We start from the raw sequence: 22,536 nt of genomic DNA, 5'->3' as shown, positions 1-22,536 counted from the left end.
GCTAGTAACATTGAGGCGCATTTTTGGCCAGTTTGACGGTAGAACCTTCCACATAATCTTCAACAGTTTTATTCGTCCCCATTTAGAGTACGGAAACATAGTATTTCCTCCCTCTCTCCAAAAGGATAAGGACACTCTGGAACGTATACAATGTCGAGCCACGAAATCAGATCGGGGACTCAAATTCAAACCTTATGAAGAGCGCCTCAAATCACTTAACCTTTACCCGTTAGAGTACAGGCGTCTTAGAGGTGATCTTCTTATGACTTGCAGTATCCGTAATACTCCTGGTCATCCCCTTAAACATCTTCTTAAGCTTAGTCATAACACTAACCTAAGAGGTAACACCCAGAAATTGGAGACCCTACATAGCAGAACAGACTGCAGATACGACTTCTACTCCGTTAGAGTTGTCAAGTGCTGGAATTCGCTGCCGACTGAGCTAGTCCAAGCGACCTCCCAGGAGTCCTTTAAGAGGAAACTTGACTTATTCTTAAGGACTAAGGATAACATATTATTATGATTTACCAAATTCTTTTTTTCCCTCTATTATCGTTCATATACCTAGATTTTTGCCTGGAGGTATTAATGATCCACTGCTACCAGACACGGAAGCCCGTTAAGCGAAAGCCTCTTCTATTTCGTCCTCAACCATTTGAACCATTTGATTGAGAACAGGAGTGGACCAAAGTCGTTCCTCACGACACTACTGATTTTGAGACCTTCCTACTCGTGCGCACTCTATTTATCTTGATTAAAACCATCCCAGCTCTTTAGATAGTTCTGGAGTCAGAGGGAAGTTCAGTCATTAAAAACCTATCTTTGATTATTATGAGATTAACGTTACATAATACCTTTCTTTCTACGAACTGATTCTTTCTTCCCGTATTATATCCTTATACTTTTATAGATTACTACCATTGGAGTTAGTGTTTCTATGAATTCGGTGTATCCCTTGTTGTGCTAATGAGGTGTGGCAACTTGGACCGATGCATACATCTACCTGGGCCTAGGTTGTAGGTGACTGACTGAGGTACCGGAAATCATTGTCTGTATATAATTGCCACAATATCTGGTAAGTAATAGGCAAATTTTTTGAACAGATAACATCGACAATATGTGCGATGACCTAAATCCACTTGCATTTTTTGAACAGATTGTGTTGTTTGCTGCAGGTTCTTTGTGACTGGGGAAGAAGCAACCATTCAATGAAATCGATGTCATCCTCCTGTGCTTGACACTCATGTTCCTAATGTTGTCCGGAGTACGCCATTTTACTAAGGTAACATATAGTGTGCTAATCCAGGCTTTTATATTTTGACCAATACAACAGATAAAAAACGACTAAAATATTGCTGTTTCTAAAAGCTTTGCGTTTATATGAAAGCTTTTGAATTTAGCAAACGGTCTTAACACTTTTTACTTCAACTTTCCCCTCATTTTTTCAAATCTCTTCCTCCTTGTTATACATCACAATTATTACTTGTTTGTTACTGTAATTTTTATATTTAGGATTCTTAACCGTAATTTATTCTAATAAAATCTACGTTTGTAGTGCACGGAAATAAAGCTTGTCATGCCTAGATCATAGTTTCACCATTACTTTATAGCGACCGAAAACGCGAAGAACAACAGATACTTAACTGACAAATCTTTAAAATCATTGATCCATAGAATTCTCCCTTACTATTAATGTCGCATTTTAACATGCCTACTGGGCTGCGATTCTGCTTATACACATTTCCATGCGTTCCATTGATCATCCCTGTAACAAAGGGAAAAAAATCAAAATACTTTTAGTGACTTTACATTGTTTACGTCACACATGTTGGTTTCATTGTGAAATTCATTTTCGACATATCTGACCACCTTACCCAACATGAATGCAGGTGTCAAACTTTTTTCGATTCATAAGGTACTCCTCTACTCGGTAAAACCTGCACATGGATGGTCATGAACCATCTTATAAGGCCGTATTGTATACTGACCGTGACGTACGAATCGAAGCATCAATTATGAGTCAAGATAATTAGACCCATCCTGTTACATGTGAGTAAACATTCCTACGGTTTTGTAACTATGCCGACAAATTAACAACTCCTCCTGAAGTCAGTTCCCAGAATTATTCTTTGTCTTAAGCATTCAGCCTTATTTTAACTGCAATACCCTCTGACCTAGCTTTTATAATATCACATAAGAGAACATTAGCATAGAGAGGTACCAAAATATTTGTTCACCATGCAAAAACATAAAAAAAGAATGGCGAGTACAATATGAAAAGGACAAAAATGAATAAAAGCTGGTATATGAGAAAGAGAATAATTAATAATAATAATAATAATAATTTATTCTCAAATAACATTGTTACATGAGGCATGCCGGTTTACAGGCAAGATCAAATTGTTAAAGAAGTTACAATTTTCACTGTTGAAAATTACTCAGCTGGGTTGATATTTCATAAGGTATGAATGTAAATGAATTTCATAAGGAACATGTCAATATCAATATCACACTTGGCGCACTTTATGGAGGTAGCGTTGCAACATACAACTGATGGTCGAGAATAGATACATGCAAAGTTGGGGGCTTTTAGAAGTTTCGAACTTATATCCCTCCAGAATATCGGAAGCATTGATAACGGTGTAGGACGAAGTCACCCGTGCCATATCTGTTTTCGGTGGAGTATCTGCAGGAGGCTGAAAAAGGTGTAAGAAAAAGGAAGGACGAAAAGCAGAGCACACAATTTTCATGGAGGAATAGTTAAGGTATAACCATTTAGTCTATTTGTCTGTTACTGAAGTATTTATTAGGTAAGAACATACTAATGTGTTAAAGAAAAATAAGTGTGGGCAAGGTATGAGTGGATAAGGAACTGTATAAATGAAGGTAGTTCAGAAGGAAGTATGGAATTGTGTAATTATAAAATAAAGTGCTGAAAACAGTATTCCGATACAAATGGCTGTCTCCCTTTTTTTTTCGAAGCTGTTTGAACTCTCTTTTTTTTGTTTACAGATTTTATAGGGTATAGAGTGGGCCTCGCTTTTAGCCAATTGTCTAGTTTGCTTGTATTAGGATTACTTGGTAGGAAGTGGAACCAATTCAGCTTTTTTTTAACATGATTCAAAGTGGTATTTTGCATGAATAATTTCGCATCAATACCGTTGGTTCGTGACATCCCACTTGACATAAGGAGCCGTAATTTAATATGTTCTGCCCCACAGACACGGGTGGATTACAATGAGAGAAGCTGTTCAATTCAACGCAACCAGAAAGGATTCTTTAGATTTAGGAAGTATCTCTGAATTATATGAAGCGTAATTTACAGCAAACCACTACTGCGATTTATTCTGAGCCAAACCTGATAACATCTCAAATCGCTGGGTGGGACCGTTGCTGCTACCTTGACGTGGTGGTCGGGCTTGCTTACCGTGATGATCCAATCGAGCTATGCTGGCGGGAACAATCGTTCCTCAAGGTTCTACCATGCCAGACAGGTCGGTTGAAGAGCGATAAGACTAAAAGCAGCAATCCCAAGGTCCGAAGGCGAAGTCGTACTGCTGACTGTATAAAGGTGTGACGGCAGTAAGGTGTTTCCTTCAGACAACCAGCATAACATCGAGGCTGCCTTCCCACAAGGAGGGGTGGGGTTAGAAGAGGTCGACCCTAAAAATGCACACCTCGCTTTATCCCACGGATTTCCGTCTCCGGCGGTAAGGTCCTTTGAAGAACAGAGCGAACACCTCAAAAATTCCCCACAAAAGGCCGTGTTTGACCGGCCTCAAGCAATTGTCCCTAGGGCACTGCGGTCACGCTCCCAGGTCGTTATGACCAACACTAATCCAAATCCTTTTTCAGGTCCCTCAAGAAATACCCTTCCACAGTGTGGGCAGCCAGGAAGTGATATCAGCCCTCATACCCGTAACAGCACACGAGACCAAGTTGATCACATTCAAATCCTTCCTACATCTCCTAATAACTCCTATCTCCACGACTAACCCTTCCCACGTCCTTTTATCACCTCGCACCGCTAGGGCAAACGATTCAAGTACACGGAACGTTATTCCTGGTCTCCTGAAACCACGCTCTAAACTACATATAGGAACTTTTAATGTCCGAACATTGTGCCAAATAGGACAACAGGCTTCCTTAGCTAGGACTTTAGAACCTTACACCGTCGATGTGTGCTGCGTCTCCGAAACGCGCATACAAGATCCGAGTAGCGTCATTCATTTGACCTCACTATGTCATAATAAAAGATCATCTCGATATACGCTTCGTGTATCTCGAAACCCTGATGCTGCTTCCCGTGGCCTCGCTGGAGTAGGTATAGCATTAAGTCCTTGGGCAGAACTAGCTCTTTTAGACTGGATCCCAGTAGACAGTCGTCTATGCGCTTTCCGACTAAACGGATCAGTAAGGACTCGGAAAGATAGGGAAACTTGTCGTTGCCTCTTCGTCGTCTCTGTCTACTCTCCCACTGACTGCAGGTCAGACGATATAAAAGATGAGTTCTACAGGAAACTTTCTGACCTTCTCCGAAAAGCTAGGCGTTCTGATGTAGTAATAGTGGCAGGTGACTTTAATGCTCAAGTAGGTAAACTAAGTGAAAGGGAAAGACACCTGGGTGGATCTCATGGTGTCGTGGCTAAAAGAACAGATAATGGCGACCGTCTGTTGCAGCTGTGCTCAGATAACCGCCTAGTTCTTGCAAACACCAACTTTAAGCATAAGGAAAAACATCTTTTGACATGGCGACCCCCGAATTCGTCCCAACGTTGGACCCAACTAGATCACATCGCTATCAGCCACCGATGAAGGGGCTCGATAGAAAACTGTCGATCATTCTGGAGCACATGTTTAGACTCAGATCATGTAAGTTGTGCCCACTCCGAGGCAGCGTGGAATGACATCCGAAAAGCTGTGGAAACAGCAGTGTTATCCGCTAGTAAGGTAAACCATAAGGTTAGGGAAAAACAATGGATCTCGGCAGCATCTACCGCACTGATAGATGCTCGAAAACTCATCCCACGTGGCTCTGAACATAACGAAGAACGGAGTCAGCTTAAGCACAAGCTAGTAAGAAGCCTACGCGATGATCGTGAACAGTGGTGGGTAGCGAAAGCAAGAGAGATGGAAAAGGCAGCGGCAATAGGTAACAGCAGACAGCTATTCAGACTCGCTAAAGAAACCGGTATTAAGAACCCAAGTATCAGTGAAACCATCTCAGATAAAGATGGGCATATCATTCATTCTCAATCCAGGAGATTGGATTAATGGGCGGAACACTTTAGGGATCAGTTCAACTGGCCTTCAGCCACACTTCAGTTACCCACGATCCCCACTCGTCCTGAATGGCAAATTGAGGTAAGTCCTCCAACTCTCTACGAGGTTGAAAAAGCTATAGGAAATCTAAAGCGAGGGAGAGCAGCAGGCTCTGACAGGTTTACTCCTGAGATTTTTAAGGATGGTGGTCCAGTACTAGCAGCGAGATTGACTGAGTTCTTAGGTAGAATCTGGGAACTGGACGTAATTCCATCTGACTGATCTTAATCACTGATTGTGCCAGTCTATAAGAAAGGACAAAAGTCCTCCTGTGACAATCACAGAGGAATCAGTTTGACTAATATAGTGTCTAAAATATTAGCTTCAATAATACTTGAACGCCTAACCAAAGCTCGCGAAGAGCAGACTAGAGAAAACCAGGCTGGTTTCCGACCTGGACGTGGTTGCATAGACCAGATATTCACTCCACACCAGGTCCTAGAACATAGACATACATTCAGACGTCCCACAATAGTAATATTTCTTGACCTTAAGGCGGGATTTGACTCCGTTGATCGTGAGGTTCTATGGCAGTGTTTGTCAGTGAAAGGAGTACCAAAGAAGTACATTAACCTCATAAAGGCTCTCTACTCGAACACAACTGGTTATTATTATTATTCACAAAAACCTCATGGGTACATAAGTGCTGTGAAGAAACCATTTCGGGTTTCTTCAAAAAATGCAATAATACACAATTTTCAATAATGTTAACATTACATATGCCATGTTTGAGAAAGGAAGGAAAAGGAAAACAAAATATTAATAATAGAATGGTAATAATAAATCACGTTCTGTGTAATTCACAAGAATTTTGAATTGATTTTGAAGAAGGAAAGGAAGAAACTAAGGAAATAGAAATAAAGGAGTCGCGGGATACGTAAATATTTTAACGCAGAACAAGAGTTAGAGCCTATGGCGAACTGCATCAGAAGTGGTTACCTCAAGTGGTGTTCGTCAGGGCTGTCCACTCTCACCATTCTTGTTTAACTTTGTCGTTGACATGCTTTTAGAGATAACACTTTCATAATCTCAATCTCCAGGAGTTGAACTTTTACCAGGACGCTCACTTGTTGACTTAGAATACGCCGACGACATAGTTTTATTCGGTGAAGACTCTGACAAAATGCAGAGTCTTCTGAACACTATAAGCAACAATGCAGGCATGTTCGGGATGCGATTCTCTCCCTCGAAGTGCAAAATGTTACTTCAGGATTGGGTTGCATCGACACCTGAACTAATGATAGGGAGTGAAGTGGTTGAGCGTGTTGACAGCTTCACTTATCTTGGGAGTCTCACCAACCCTTGTGGTCTGGTGTATGACGAAATCTCAGCACGGATACAGAAGGCTCGTCTAGCTTTCGCCAACTTGCGCCATTTATGGCGTAGGCGAGATATCCGTCTAGCAACTAAAGGACGGGTTTACTGTGCAGCAGTTCGTCCCGTCCTACTTTATGGCAGTGAAACATGGCCGATAAGAGTAGAGGATATTCGTAGGCTACTAGTATTCGATCATAGGTGTCTTCGACGCATTGCTCGTATATCCTGGGACCACCGGGTAAGTAATGCAGTTGTTAGGAAACGCATTCTAGGTAAGGATAACAAATCGATTGATGAAGTAGTGAAACCCCATAATTTGAGATGGCTGGGACATGTGTTACGTATGCCCAACCACCGACTGCCCCTACGTGAGATGTTTCATGGTGTAGGAGTAGGTTGGAAGAAAGCTAGGGGCGGCCAGACCAAAACATGGCACAAATCCATGAAGTCACTGACAAGTGGACTGGGCCATGCTGGTAGGTGTAGACTTCCTGGTTCGGATTCACGAGATGATAGCAACCGATGGTTAGAGACCTTGAATGACATGGCTCAAAATCGTCTTCAATGGCGAAGGTGCATCCACTCTTTGTGTTCTACCAAATTTTAATCTTCTGAATTGTTCATGTCCGTATCCTTTTTCTCTTTCCAAATTTATTTCACTGGATTATACTCCTTGAGTGACATCTTCAAAGCCTAATCTTTCGGATTACTGCTTATTCTCTTACTACTTCTGCCACTATTGGATTTGAATCGACAACTTCATCTCTGTGCTAATGTGGTATGGCAACTCGAACTGATGTACGTACGTGTGAAGTTCTACGTTGTGACTGACTGACTATCTTTTATGTCCCAACCAGAAAGTGGTGGAGGGTCAGTAGAGGCCAATCCGGTACTGCTTTCTTGTTCACCTTAACGTCACGTCGTTCACTAACATCGATAATTCTTATAACCAGTCCCAGGATAGTTAAATAACATATGGAATTCGTTGCGTTGACTTTCGTGGCACACGTTCAAGCCAATGTCTCAAGGTAAAAAAAATTGTTAAATTCTCACCTCCTTACCTGGACATATGCTACCGAACCTCCACATTACCAGCGTGGTTTCACCACTGAATACGAACAATCCTTTGGATACAGCGTTAATAAAGTACAGAGTCGCGTAACATCGAAAACACGGGAGAGCCGTATTTCATTATCGTACAAGAAAACTATTTTTAACCCTATATTTAACAGACAAAATAACATGATGACAAGGACGAAGATAGGCCAGATCAAGCCGAGGCCGCTCTGACGTCTACTAAATATGGATTGATTTCATCAGTTACCTCGAAACCATTACTCACTTTAGCACCTTGATACAGAGATCACGTGACATACCTGCAAGAACTGATTGCATGGCTTAGGCATCATCACATGTTAAGATGTCATCAGCGTACTCAAGTTGGAAAAGTCCTGAATATATTTATATTACTGATCTCGGTCGAGATTCACAACAATGAACACGTCTTTGCAAGCTATTTCTCGTGTTCTGCTAGATTAGGATTTTGATCATATCTTTCATGGATATCCATTGTGGAGACTTAATTGTCGTAGAGTGTGGCAGAAAGGTACTTCAAAACACACCAATGCCCGTAGCAGTATCTGTACGTATACTGCGAAATGACTTTCGCTACTACTGTCTTGCATGTGAGCTGTTTCAGGAAGACTACATGTCAACTCAGGTACTTAATAAACTCCGATTCTGCTTGATTTGTAAATATTCCCTTGAAGCTTCTCATACATACTACGATTCGCCATGTGAAAGATGATCGTTAAACAACCGGTCACCAAGACATCAAGAGAGTTGCTTCTGCCATACCTGCGGAGAATATATTACTTGGAATATCTTCCAACACTCACAACCTTTACAGTCAGTCAGCTACAACGTAGGACCAGGCACATATATGCATCGGTCCATGTTGCCATACCTCATTAGCACAGCAAGACCAACACCGGATTCATAGAAGTAGTTAATTTTGTGGTGGTAGTACATAAAAGAACGGTTGTATATAAGGATATAGTATAGGAAGGAAGACAGATATGAAGCAATTTTAATCTCAAGGTTTAAGGGAAGACAGGGAGTGTATACACCTACGCCATTGTGATCCATTCTGAGCCATGTCACACACAGTCTCCAACCATTGTTTACGATAGTCACGTGGACCACAACCAGGTAGTCTGCATCTACCAACATGGCTCAGACTAGAAGTTAGTGACTTCAAGCACTGATGCGACGTTTTGGCTTGACCACCCCTAACTCTTTTCCAACCATCCCCAACACTAGTCAGCATAGCGCGTCGTGGTAATCGGTGTTCAGGTATATGTAACACGTGGCCCAACCATCTCAGTCGATGAAGATTCATCACCTCATCAACTGAGTTATCATCAATCCCTAATACCCTGTGAGTCTAACCTCACTATTACTTACGCTTTACAATAAATCTGTGAAACACTAATATAGATGTAAAGGATTGAAATAGATATGTCTATCGACAATAATGTAAAAAATAAAAACAAAATACATTGTACTTCAAATCTTTATTTAAATGTACATTGAGAACATTGGGTTCTCGACTGTTTAACTGTTTCAAATTAATAAAACAGTTAAATTAAATCAATTTCAAACGATTATGATTTAGTAAATTGATTTAAAAGAGGATAAAATATAGCTTTTCAAGTTAAATTATTAAATAACATTCGATGTCAAAGTTTGTGTAGTTGATAAGTATTCAGTTAGTAATTCAAGTAAACGATTTTGTGGTCGAACATCAGGAGTCTACAAATTAAAAAAATATGAATCAAGTCAATTTATTTAGTTAAACACATAAATATTGGTACAAGGAAGCATCAGATACATATGCGTCACACAAATCTCATTTGATTTGTGTGAGGGCTGTGATTCTGCCTGGGTGCCAAGACCGAAGCATGTGGTTTTATTAAGGGGCCACATCCGGAGCCTTTGATCAAAAGGTCTGGTCCACAAACCAGGGGAGCATCGTGGGGAGATGTGGTTCCATCGTAGCCGGTGACCTACGATTGATTCATACTCCATTTGTCCTCTCAGGATACTGGAGCCCATGTGCATCATTGGCTCGGAATCAGGGTTTCCCAACTCCCCTAGGTGGACGCGCCGTGTCCTTGTTTGACCAGTTTTGTAATGTTTTATCATTTGGAAGCTAAATATCCCATGACAAGTGTTATATCCTAGTGAAGAAGTAAGTACGGGTACCTTCCGAGACCTATTAATGGACTATTATTCTATATATATATTCTTATTGTTTAACTATTAAGTGACTAAATTGTGTATATCTATATTCATCTTGTTATAAGCTTCATGTTCACCTATGAATGATTATTATACAATTTATTGTCCCTAAATTATATTAAGTTTATTGATTATTCTCTCTCACGTTCACAGTCACATTTGGCTTCATATTGTACAAATATCATTTTCTATTTTATGGTGTCATGCCGTTTGTCTGTCTGGTATATAAACCGAATATGCTTGAAATAAATGGTTCGCATAGCAGAAGCTGCAATTGGTGGCAGACAAGGGACCAATAAGGACGCTAGACTGCTCATACTGGTCGAACGTCGTTGATTTGGCACTGTTAATATTAGACAAGTCGTATATCCATTGGTGAATAATTCACGTGATGAAAAGCCGGACATAAAATCATAACGAATCGGCAGCGGCCTTGTTTTAGAATATGCTCTTCGAATTCATTTTGATTATTTTACACCATAAAACAATAAGATTTTCTGGAGCATAGTTGATTCACCTTAGTATGACTATTAAAATTAACCGAGCTATTTCTTCTGGCGAGAGCGTAACCGCAAAGGGCAAGGGACAACTTCTTGAAACTGATCACACAAAGCCTTTATATGAGCAGTTTTTGATGTGTTAGCTCCGTACTTCAAAAAGCCTTGCCACCTACCTGAGACGGAAATTCATGGGATAAGGTAAAGTGATGTGTGACATTTTTAGTCAAATTTATTAACCCTTCATTCTTTTGTAAGGAGACGGGATCGCTGTAGATGCTGGCTTTCTGAGGGGAGCACCTAACTTCTGTCACACCCCTCTACAGTCAGTAGTACTATAGTGAACAAAACACGGGTGGGGACAATCGAATGTATTTAAGCACAAATTACAGACCATCCCACTAAATTCTGATAAACATACAGTAAAAAGTTAATTTGAAAAATAACAATCAATTGTCTCAATCTTAACTGTTCCTTTTGCAAATATCAGTCCATCTTCTCTGGTTCCATTGTTTATGCATTTTCCTACCAATTGCCCTTCATTTCAATTCTTTCCTTATCGGTCTTCTGCCAAAATACATTTTATGTCTGACCATCACTATATACTACTTGTGTGGATATAAGTAGACCACATCTTAGTACTACTTCGACCTAGGACGTTAAGTTGCTGTTATTAGTTTCACATTTATCTAATCTAACCTTCTTAGCATGATATTTATTTATTTATTTAATCACATACATATTGGTACAAAGGGCACCAGATACATATGCGCCACACCCTAGCATGATAAGCTATAAAATATTTGTTCAAACCAATATAACCTAGTTGAGCCATCACCATTGCCAAGCCAAATCAACACGTCAAAGTAGAAGCAACGATCGGGACTAGAAACAGTAACAACAAACATGATCAACTTATCGCTATTTATCAATGTGATGTTACATGATAGCATGTTTTATACTTCGAAGCAAATGAACCTTCAATGAAGTAATTAAACTTGATATTCCCAAAATAATTTAAAACAGTTGAAAAACCTATCGACTTACTGAGGCAAGAAGTACTATCTAAACTGAAGTACGGAACCAGTATGATGTTACCAGACTTGGAAACCAGTAAATTACTGGATCGATCACTTCAGAGATGATTCTAACAACGTCTTCACAAGACTCGACACTGCTTTCCAAACATCCATTAATTCAGTTAATGATCAATACTTTCATAACTCACATTAGACATTATGCCAAAAGAATATTTGATGTTTAATAATCAAATAAGATGATGAATGTCTTGGGTGCATCAATCTACATGTATGGGACCTCTTTAGTGTAGATATCATTCCTTTAAAAAACTATTAGAAATGTCGGACTAACCGAATAAAATCAACGAAATGAACGCAAAAATAGTCATATACTTGATATTCCATTCTTATGAAAAAAGAAAGTCAAAAACGACGAGTTTATAAATAGTACATAGACAATAAAACTAACATACCTGATGTTGGCAGTAATTAGATATCTCAGTTTGTTGAGGATCTAAAGTCTGTGGATGAATTAATGCAGTTGCTTGTGGTGGTGTAGTTAATGCTCCAGAAGAAGCTTGCATTTGTACTGCAGTTAATGCTTGATTCGATGGGACAGCCATACCAGTTGTATTGGCTGATGGAATCTGTGGGAATAATGAATGCAAATTGGAACTGCCACCATTTAAACTATTAATAGATGGTGAATATTGTTGATTAATAGATGCTGTTGGAGAAGATACATACACTCCAGTTAGATTAGGTGTATTTGTTTGATTTTGAGCAGCAGCTGCAACAACTGCAGCTGCTGCTTGAGCAATTGAAAATGGTACGGTCGATTGACATGAACCAGAATTTGATGGGAAACTATTAGATTGGACTAGTTGAGATTTATTATGTGCTTCTATGATTTTTGTAGCAGATTCCGCCATACGTGCAACTGCAGAAGCACGTTTACTAGACTGACGTAATCTTGCATTCTGCTCTAGAAGCATTTCATTTGCAGCTCTTAAATCTCCACGCTGTCGCATTAAATCGATTAGTTTACGGCGTAAACGAGCATTTTCAAGTCTAAGTGCATATTGTTGTTTAATCGATGGTGGGGCAAGGTGGACATTAGATGTAGAGGCAGAAGAATACAGAGAGCGTTTTCTCTTCGTAGAATATTTCGTTATACCATGTGATGAACGTTTAATGGATGTTCGCGGAACGGATAATTCATAGAGATCTTCATCGTCATAATCGGGATCGACATAGTCAGGGTCATCACCTTCATCACGTCCACCATATTCTTCGCTTAGAATAGATGTTGGAGAAACATTTGATAGAGGTCGTGTGCTTTGAATTATGAAACGACGGTTATTAGGATGTTGTGGAAAGTATCGGTGGATAGTTCGACGAAATTTTCGTTTTCCGAATTCTCGATTTCTGTATCTGGACGATTGAAATTTATTTTTACTACTATCACTTTTTTTGGAATAACACAAAGAAGTTGATGTCCCACTCATTGTCGGGCAAACAGAAAAATTCTCAGCTGAATTATATCTGTGACTACAACTGGATGAAGTGAAAACAGTTCGTTTTTCATCTTTTGAATGAGAATGTGAAGGACTTAAAGCTGGAAATGATTTTGAACGTACTTTAACAACAATTTTGCGGGATGTTTTTATAGGTAATGCACCCGTTGAAACTGATCGACGAATTGGATAAAAACAAGAGCCAGTTGGGTTAGTGCTCAACGATTCAGGATGTGGATTAGTGTTAGCTACATAACAAGATCCCATACCATGTTCAGAAGATTGATTATCCAAAAATTGTTGAGTATTTAACGACTGAGATGAATGACTTTCAAGACAATCACTTTTGCCAATTGTTCTAGATAACACAACTTTACGAACTGTTGATCTCCATGGATCTGGACTAGTTTCACAAGAAGGCGGTCTACTACTATCATCAACTTGATGTGAATATGACAAACTTAATAAACCTTCCCTCTTACTTAACTTAGTTGGTAGATTGTACGGAGGAGTGACTTCAGGAGATGGTGACATTAAAGCAGTTGACTCTATATCATCATCTTCGTATACATCAGGATCATCATCTTCATTATCATCAACAGATGTAGACAAACCAGTGGCATGATGATGACGATGTAAACTAGAATAACCAGGATAACGACAATCAACAGTAGTCAATCTTTTAGTTTTATGACGTTTCTTTGTATATCGATTTGATCCATCATGAGCTAAAGAATATATTTGACTATCCATTTCATAAGAGGATGGTGAAGCAAAATCATTATGTGATGAAGATGAACATGTACGATGATAGTCGCATTCTGAATTTTTTGATAAACAAGTATTTCCTGTAATTGTACGATGTGTATTTTGCTTTTCTAGTTTATTTGAATGATTAACCTGTTCATTATTGTATTATATGATGAAAGAAAATAAGTAATGGTAGTGTAAGAAAATAAACGAATACAAACAAATTATTATAACAGCGATGCATGACAGAAAAGAATGAACCGAAAAACTTCAGGTCATGTGGCGTGTACTTAACGTTTAAATCACTGAACCACCCAGTCAATGGTTTAAATCTAACTTCAATAAATTCATAATACTGGGCAAGTATATTCCATTATCTTCGATGGGCAACTCCTCTAATGGTCTAAAGACTAAGCACTTGTCACAAAACCTGATAGTCTAAGGGTGAATGCATACTGTTAAGAAGTTCCACAAATAATACGAGACAACTGTCCAAAACTTTCTAGCTTTGAACAAAAATATGAGTAGTTCGTAAAATTAATATTAGTTAGAAAAATATAACTTATAAAACAAAAAGCAATCAAGACTAACAGTTGAATCTTAATTTATTGAACATTATTAAGTGAGTCGCCCCCAAATACCCTGGTACGGCCAAGAGTGGGGAAAGTCCGCTCTCTCTCCAAATGCTCTCACATGGCCACGAGTATATAGACTCTGACAGGGAAGTCCTACTAACTGCCTTCTCGTGGCGGGGGTATTGCTTACAAAATTGAGAGGACGAAAGGCGAATGTCCGGCGCTTTCACTGGGTTGGTGGACATGGAAAGTCCACCCAGGAGAGCTGGGAAACCCTCATTCTAAACCAATGGTGAACATGAGTTCTAGGATTCTGAAGAAACAAATGGCGTATGAATCAATCGTTGGTCACTGGCTGCCATGGGACTGCATCTCCTCACGATGCTCCACTGCCTTGTGGATCAGATCTTTACGTCGAAGGCTCAGGGTGTGACCCACTAAGAAAACCACGTGCTTCTGTTTGAGCACCTGGGCAGTAACACAGCCCCCACACAAATCAAATGAGATTTGTGGCGCATATGTATCTGGTGCCTCCTTGTACCAATATTTATGTCTTTAAATAAATAATAAATGAGTGGTCAGAAAAACTGCTTTCTTCTAATTACTTATGGCATTAAATGATGTTCATTTTTGTGTTACTATATTCCATTTAATTATGTTACTTCATCAGATAAAAAAATCTTATTCTCCATGCTATCATTAAATTCCTTAGTATGGCCGAGAACGAAAGTGCTTTTTTTCTTTCGAAATGTTATCATTTGGCTATGAGTTTAGTGCATTTGTCAAGGAAGTTCTATTCGTTGACTTTGTTTACGAAGGTGAGATAATGAAAAACGAACATTAGGAGCTTAAACTAGATTGCAAGATGCACATGATTCATCTGAGAAAGTTGCGAAACCCCGATATCAAACTAGCAGTATAGCTCCAGGATCTTCAATGAATCAATGGTATATGAACATATTTCAGTCTCAGGCTACTACAGGACTGCATTTCCTGATGTACTGTATGTATATAACTGCGTTGTTTTATAGTATAAAATTTTAATCCTAATCGTTCGTGCACTTGAGCGAAAAACCCAGTTATCACTCAGCTAAATTGTTTCATCGGATATCGTTTATAACGATTGGTTGATCACTGGGTGGTGATCAATGTCATGTGTTTCAAGTCCGTCTTGGTGCTGATTAAATGCTATCGATCAAGTTGCAATGTGGCCACTAGTCTAGGTGGCTAGACACTGCATGCACTATGTTGAGATGAGATGGTGATTGGAGGTGGTCAACAGGAAAAGCTCAGTGGTAACGTCTCTGACCGTGAGGATGGGTGACACGGGATCGAAACCGTCAAGGAGCAACAGTTCCCTGAAGATTACAGGTACACCTTGCTGACGAGTGCCAAGTAGTACGAAAACCGGGTCCAGAGTTTCCTGTTGACCATCTCCAACCAGAATCTTATATCATTTATAAGTAAGAATTCAATTCATTTACTCTGTTCATCAAAAGTCATATTTCGATTGGTGGATCAATCACGTGATAAAAGACTGGACATAAAATCACAACGAATTGGTAACGGCCTTCTTTTATAAAGTCATAACACATATGATGAAGAGAAAATACTAGAATAAAATAATTGAGGTGTACAATGAGAAGAAAACTAACATAAGAATGAATAACTTACTTCAGACAAAAAATTATTTCCAATTAGTTGACGTTGTTCGGCAGCTACTGTGGCAGCCGCTGCAACCATTGCAGCAGCGGCTGCTGCACTAGTCATTGTCACAGCTTCTTTAGTTGATAAACCACTAAGTTCTGTATCATTCACTACAACAGATGAAGATATATGATCAGAATTTGATCGTAAATTTCTAGACTGATCAATACAACGTAAGGGGCTATAAATGCTGGACGATGATTCATGTGATGACATAGATGATGTAACTTTATCCATTAATAAATCATGAAATTGTGGATCAACTTTACTTTTAAATTGTGTCAAGCGAAAGAAATTAGCTGAACCAGTTACTGCAGCTGTAGCCGCGACAGCGGCTGCAGCCGCAGCTTTGGCAGCTGAGGCCATTGTTGTCGTTACACTAAAACAAAAAACAAACAAACAAAGGAGCAGTTTTATATTATTTATCAGGTAAGATCATAAGAAATATAAACAGTAGAGGCTGACATTAAAGGAATGTGGGTTTTTCTAGGCTCAACGATAAGTCTTGTCGGTAGAACATCAATATTTTTAAAGAAAGGAAATTGCTTTCGAAATCTGTGCTCAATAGGTACACAGATACACTGTTTTTGTTCAAAACGGATTATCTATGACTATGAACACGTTCGAACTAGAGCTCATTGTTATCAAGAAAGTTAATCGCTGAGCAAATTATTGATTTTTATGTCCATTCTGAAACAATAATAATCAATTATACAATTTTTTAGAATTATTATTATTAGGCAACAGAGTTGGGGAGTATAAAGGAAGAAGGAGGTCCAGTACCGTGGCGCCGAATATGATGAATAAATTTAAACCATAACCGTTTTAATGTTGTTTGACGATAGGAAGTCCTACTCTCTGCATTCTCGTGACATTACTGTTCTTTACGGATGTAAGAGAACGAAAAGCGAATGTCCGGCGCTTTAACCGGGTTGGTGGACACGGGAAGTTCACCTAGGGAAGTTGGAAAACCATGATTCCAAAACAATAGTAAACATGGGCTCCAGTATCCTGAAGGAACAAATGGCGTATGAATCAATCGTTGGTCACCGGCTACCATGAGACTGCATCTCCTCACGATGCTCCACTGCCTTGTGAATCAGACCTTTAGGTCTAAGGCTCTGGGGTGTGATCCCCTAAGATAACCACCTGCTTCGGTCTGGGTACTAGCGTATTATAACAACCCTCAGACAAATTAAATGAGATATGTGCAGCGCATATGTATCAGGTTTTAACGTTGTTTGACGATAGGACGATTGATAGAAAGGTTTGGAAAACTATCGACTGAAATTCATGTACTCATTATATTTGATTTTATATTCTCTTGGTTATAACGCAATGATAGACAGATGTTTTAAATGTTAGTACTAGTGAAATTTTTAGACGAAGGTTTAGTTAAACAAACGAATAACTGTTTTCTTGATGTTGCTACAGTAGGATCTCACATTATTTCGTAGGAAAGACAGCATGACAGATAACCATTTGACCTGACATTTAGATCAACGCACTGAAGAGTGAGTAACCTAAAACACTCAAATACATTAGTAGCCTGTTTAATGAATAACATCTAACCACGTTTTCTCTTGTATCAAATATCCTATATATATACGATATGTTTATTTTTACTGTTGAGAGCTGTGTTGTCCTGTTTGATATCAGTTCATTTAGAAGCTTTCGTCAATAACTTGACCATGTGAGCAATCACCACCTCGGCAGACTGCATTATCGTACATCATTGACATTCCATTCATTGACTTCACCTGTCAGCCAAATGTTCAAACTATTCTTTACATGGATTATTACAGTGAATGTAGCTAGTTCTTTTGGCTCTTTGCTTGTGGATTTTTGAAACGATCCGGAAATTTCTGGCAATGGACACGACAAGCTCCGGAAACATTAAGAAGCATTTTATCCAATCAGCGTTTGATTAGAAGTTTTGCTAGAATCATCGCGAAAATGAAAAGTCACATGTAGAGGTTCTGATTGGCTGATTACTACACTGCTACTATGTTTAGTAGTATTCTAGAATTTTCAGGAAAACCCAAGGACTTCTAAAATACTATAAAAAACCTATATTTTCTGTACATAAATGAACCTTTGGAGTAAAGGGTTTCTCGCATACTCTGTGCCTTTTCTCTAGTGTTCAAGTCGCTGTGTAGTTCTAGCTTGGGGGTTACGAGACTAGTTTAGGATCCGAGTATAGCATTCAATCAACAAGACTTATTAAGATTTACAACAATTAGATGTCAACATAAACTGATATACTAATTAACCACAGAACCTATACTGTTTCTTCTCCATATTTCTTTATTTACGGTTTAAACAACGATCACTAATTATTTGGCAAAAGCTGATTTTAGTGAATCGATTTCAAAAGGTGACAAACTATTATCTTTTTTTTCATCTCTGTAAGGTGTTGATGAACCTAATCAATACAGCTATCTTGTGTTATTCAGATGACAAATGTTGACTACTACAATCACTAATTCATCACGTGGCAAGCCCTAAATTGGAAGCCTGAAGGCAAAAAGAAAAGAACCAAATCAAAGAACATAATATGTCAGGAATTGGAGGCTAATATCAAAAGAATGAATAGTAATTGGAAACAACTGGAAAGGAGAGACCAGGACAAATTTGGATAGAGAAACCTAGTCGGCGGCCAAAACCACTCCAGAAGTGGTAACAGGAGTACGTAAGTAGAAAAAACAGCTACCAATTACCTAGCTTTTAGTGAATGATTTCATTAGCATTCATTTACACAAGATTGTTCTTTTAAAAAAGCTAAAATGAGAGTCAGTCAGTCAGTCACAACGTAGAACTTCGTACGTACGTACATCAGTTCGAGTTGCCATACCACATTACCACAGAGATGCAGTTGTCGATTCAAATCCCATAGTGGTTGAAGTAGTAACAGTTTAAGCAGCAATCGGAAAGATTAGGGTTTGAAAATGTCATTCAAGGAGTATAATCCAGTGAAATAAATTTGAAAAGAGAACAAAGAAAGGGATATTAATAATTCAGATTAGGCTTTGGTAGAACACAAAGAGTGGATGCACCTTCGCCATTGTAAACGATTTTGAGCCATGTCATTCAAGGTCTCTAACCATCGGTTGCTATCATCTCGTGAATCCCAACCAGGTAGTTTACACCTACCAGCATGGCTCAGTCCAATTGTCAGTGACTTTAAGGATGTGTGCCACGTTTTGGTTAAGGTACATGACTTTCGATTAGTAGGATACAAATTAAATCCCGACCACCACGTTAAGGTAGCGGCAACGGTCCGAACCTCTAACCTTTTTCTGTTTAGATAATTAGGTAATATCACGAGGCCTTATATCGAATACATGTTGCGTGAAGTCAAATTTCTTCTTTTTAATAAGATAAATCTTACGTCTATCAAGATGTTTCAATACATATAATATAATGTGAGGTATTAATTAGTAGATTCCACAACGTTTCTTTTTTTCTAATTAGAAAAAAAAAACTACAATAATTAACACATTTACAATGTGTTCGGTTATGTTATAAATTTCCACCCACTTACCACTTCACATTATCACCCGATTTGTATCTCCCAAAATGTTAATTAAATGAATTTGGATAGCAACAGTGGGTTTTTTTAAAAAATGAAATTTATTTTAGGAATACTGCCGAAATGCAATCTTTCTTTTGGATAACTTATTTCAGTCAGTCAGCTACAACGTAAGACCAGGCATATTTATGCATCCGTCCAAGCTGCCACACCTCATTAGCACAATAAGATGAACACCAAATTCATAGAAGTAGTTAATTTAGTGATGGTGGTAATATATAAAAGAAAGATTGTATATAAGGATATAGTATAGGAAGGAAGAAAGTTATGAAGCAATTTCAATCTTAAGGTTTAAGGGAAGATAAAGAGTGTATATACCTACGCCATTGTGATTGATTCGGAGCCATGTCACCTAGAGTCTCAAACCATTGGTTACGATAGTCACGTGGACCCCAACCAAGTAGTCTGTATCTACCAACATGGCTCAGACTAGAAGTTAGTGACTTCATGCTTTGATGCCATGTTTTGGTTTGACCGCCCCTTACTTTCTTGCAACCATCCCCTACACTAGTCAGCATTTAATATTCTTTCAAACCAACTTGTATATTTCACTGTTGTGTATATGTAATTTCTTCAAAAATCAACACTCTTACTCCTTCATTTTAGCAATCGTTAGGAAACGGGTACTAGGTAAGGATGGCAAATCGATTGATGAAGTAGTGAAACTTCATCAGTTGAGATGGCTGGGACACGTGTTACGTATGCCCAACCACCGACTGCCCCGACGTGCAATGTTTCATGGTGTAGGAGAGTAGGTTGGAAGAAAACTAAAAGCGACCAGACCAATTCGTGGCACAAATAAATGAAGTCACTGACAATTGGACTGAGCCATGCTGGTAGGTGTAAACTACCTGGTTGGGATTCACGAGATGATAGCAACCGATGGTTAGAGACCTTGAATGACATGGCTCAAAATCGTTTACAATGGCGAAGGTGCATCCACTCTTTGTGTTCTACCAAAGCCTAATCTGAATTATTAATATCCCTTTCTTTGTTCTCTTTTCAAATTTATTTCACTGGATTATACTCCTTGAATGACATTTTCAAACCCTAATCTTTCCGATTGCTGCTTAAACTGTTACTACTTCTACTGTGGTGCGGGCTACTTATGTCGACATAAGTAGTATGTATCGTGAGTAAGGAATAGAATATCTGACAGCAGAAGATTGAGAAGATCAAGAAGAGAAGAACAGAAATAGAAAGCAATTAGTGTGGAGATCCAGGAACAATGAAGCTTGAGACAATTAATGAACAATTTGCAAATAAATTATCAGAGTATGGTTTTTGTATATTACCAAACAATGTTGTAATTTGTGCTAAATACATAGTTGGTTGTCCTTACCTGTGTTCTCATTCACTACACTACCACTATGGGATTTGAATCGACAACTGGATCTCTGTGCTAATGTGGTATGGCGACTCGAACTGACGTACGTACGTACGAAGTTTTACGTTGTGACTGACTGACTGATTATACTTTAAGCACACTACACCATCACTTATAGATATAGACTTAACATTTTACATGAGGAGTATTAAGTAACAGTGGCAAATCAGTTGATGTAGTGAATCTTTATCGACTGAAAGGGTTGGGATATGTATTACGTGTACTCAACCATCGCCTACCTCAATGTGGATTGTGTGCTAGTATAGGAGGGATTTAGAGGAAAGCTATAGGCTTCAACGTGACAACTACTCAAGAAGTCATTGACATTTTAACTAATCCTTCGATTTAGGTGTAAATTAATTAAAAAAGGGTCCTCACATTGATTAAAACTAATAGTTGGAGATGTTGGGTGATAAGGCTGGCTGGGATTGGACAGTAAATTCATCTTTTTTCTTCCCCCAAATCTAGAGTTTTAAAACTAGTTTGCATTTTTAATTTAGGTTCGTTTTTCTTTGAATCACGTTCTTCATGCCTAAACTTCTCTACTATCGCTGATACTGTTACTCATTTTACTTCTTTATGATTAATCTTGATTAAGACTGAACCAATGTACAAACTTCAGGAAATAAGATTAACACCAAACTGGTTAAGAATGAACAAATAAATCTAATAATGAATTACCTTGACCAACTATTTGCATCTGAAGTGATTACATCTTGAAAAGAATATGAACTATCCAGTGAAGAATTTGTACATTTACAACGATCCAATGATGAAATAAGTGAAGAATTATTGACAGAGTTCGATTGGATGTTATGCTGATCAGTTGAATTATTTACATTGATACCATTACCTTGTTCATTTTGACTATCATGTACATTCCTTTCATCAACTGCGAAATATTGTGGTTGTTGTGCATAACGACATACAGTACTATCAGCATCACATGCTGAAGTAGATTTACTGTTAACAGAGCAGATATGTCTAGATGAATTGGATAGGAGGGAAGATCCACATGATGATATCGATGAAGATGAAGAGGATTGAACAGCCTGAATAATATCTTGTGGATTGCGATTCATTAAATTTCCTAACATGGCAGCAACTGAAGACGAAGCAGACTTACCACCATTACCACCTGCCGCAGCGGCAGCTGCTGCCATTGGTTGAGAGAAAATAGCACCTAAGTATTAAAAAACAAAATAACAGTCAACATATGATGAACAGAGATAGACTTAAACGTTTGTCTGTAGTAAGCAATTTCAGAACTTGAAAATAGTCATAGCAGAACTGTGAGTAGTGTGACTGGAAGTTAGATTTAGTTAAGTGAGCAGGTAGGCAAACATCGTGGAAAACAGATATTGAATGGTTCAATATTATCCCTATCACCTATCACGGCTTTTAATTGGATTAAATCTTTTTTGAGTGAAATACATCACATTAAAGGAACAATTCGTATTACAGTCTATCTTTAAATACTAGTTTAGCCTGGATAGTCATGTGATATCCCTAGTACCGATATTATACACAAATACATATGGAGGTGATAA

At 38.6% G+C, this 22,536-nt stretch overlaps 1 protein-coding gene across 1 annotated transcript; it reads right to left on the bottom strand.

Moving 5' to 3' along the window:
* Positions 1-9,202: 9,202 nt before the first annotated feature.
* Positions 9,203-22,149, bottom strand: Smp_139910 (hypothetical protein; the record flags this gene model as incomplete). Its single annotated transcript, XM_018795272.1, has 5 exons — positions 9,203-9,453; positions 11,932-13,523; positions 13,590-13,875; positions 15,975-16,386; positions 21,668-22,149. 5 exons carry the CDS (start codon positions 22,147-22,149, stop codon positions 9,364-9,366), a joined length of 2,862 nt encoding a protein of 953 aa, XP_018649601.1. The 3' UTR covers positions 9,203-9,363.
* Positions 22,150-22,536: the final 387 nt, after the last annotated feature.

Source organism: Schistosoma mansoni, chromosome 2 (assembly GCF_000237925.1).
Source record: "Schistosoma mansoni strain Puerto Rico chromosome 2, complete genome".
Taxonomy (NCBI): domain Eukaryota; kingdom Metazoa; phylum Platyhelminthes; class Trematoda; order Strigeidida; family Schistosomatidae; genus Schistosoma; species Schistosoma mansoni.
The sequence above is the reverse complement of the archived record's forward strand: the minus strand, read 5'-3'. Positions and strand labels throughout refer to the sequence as shown.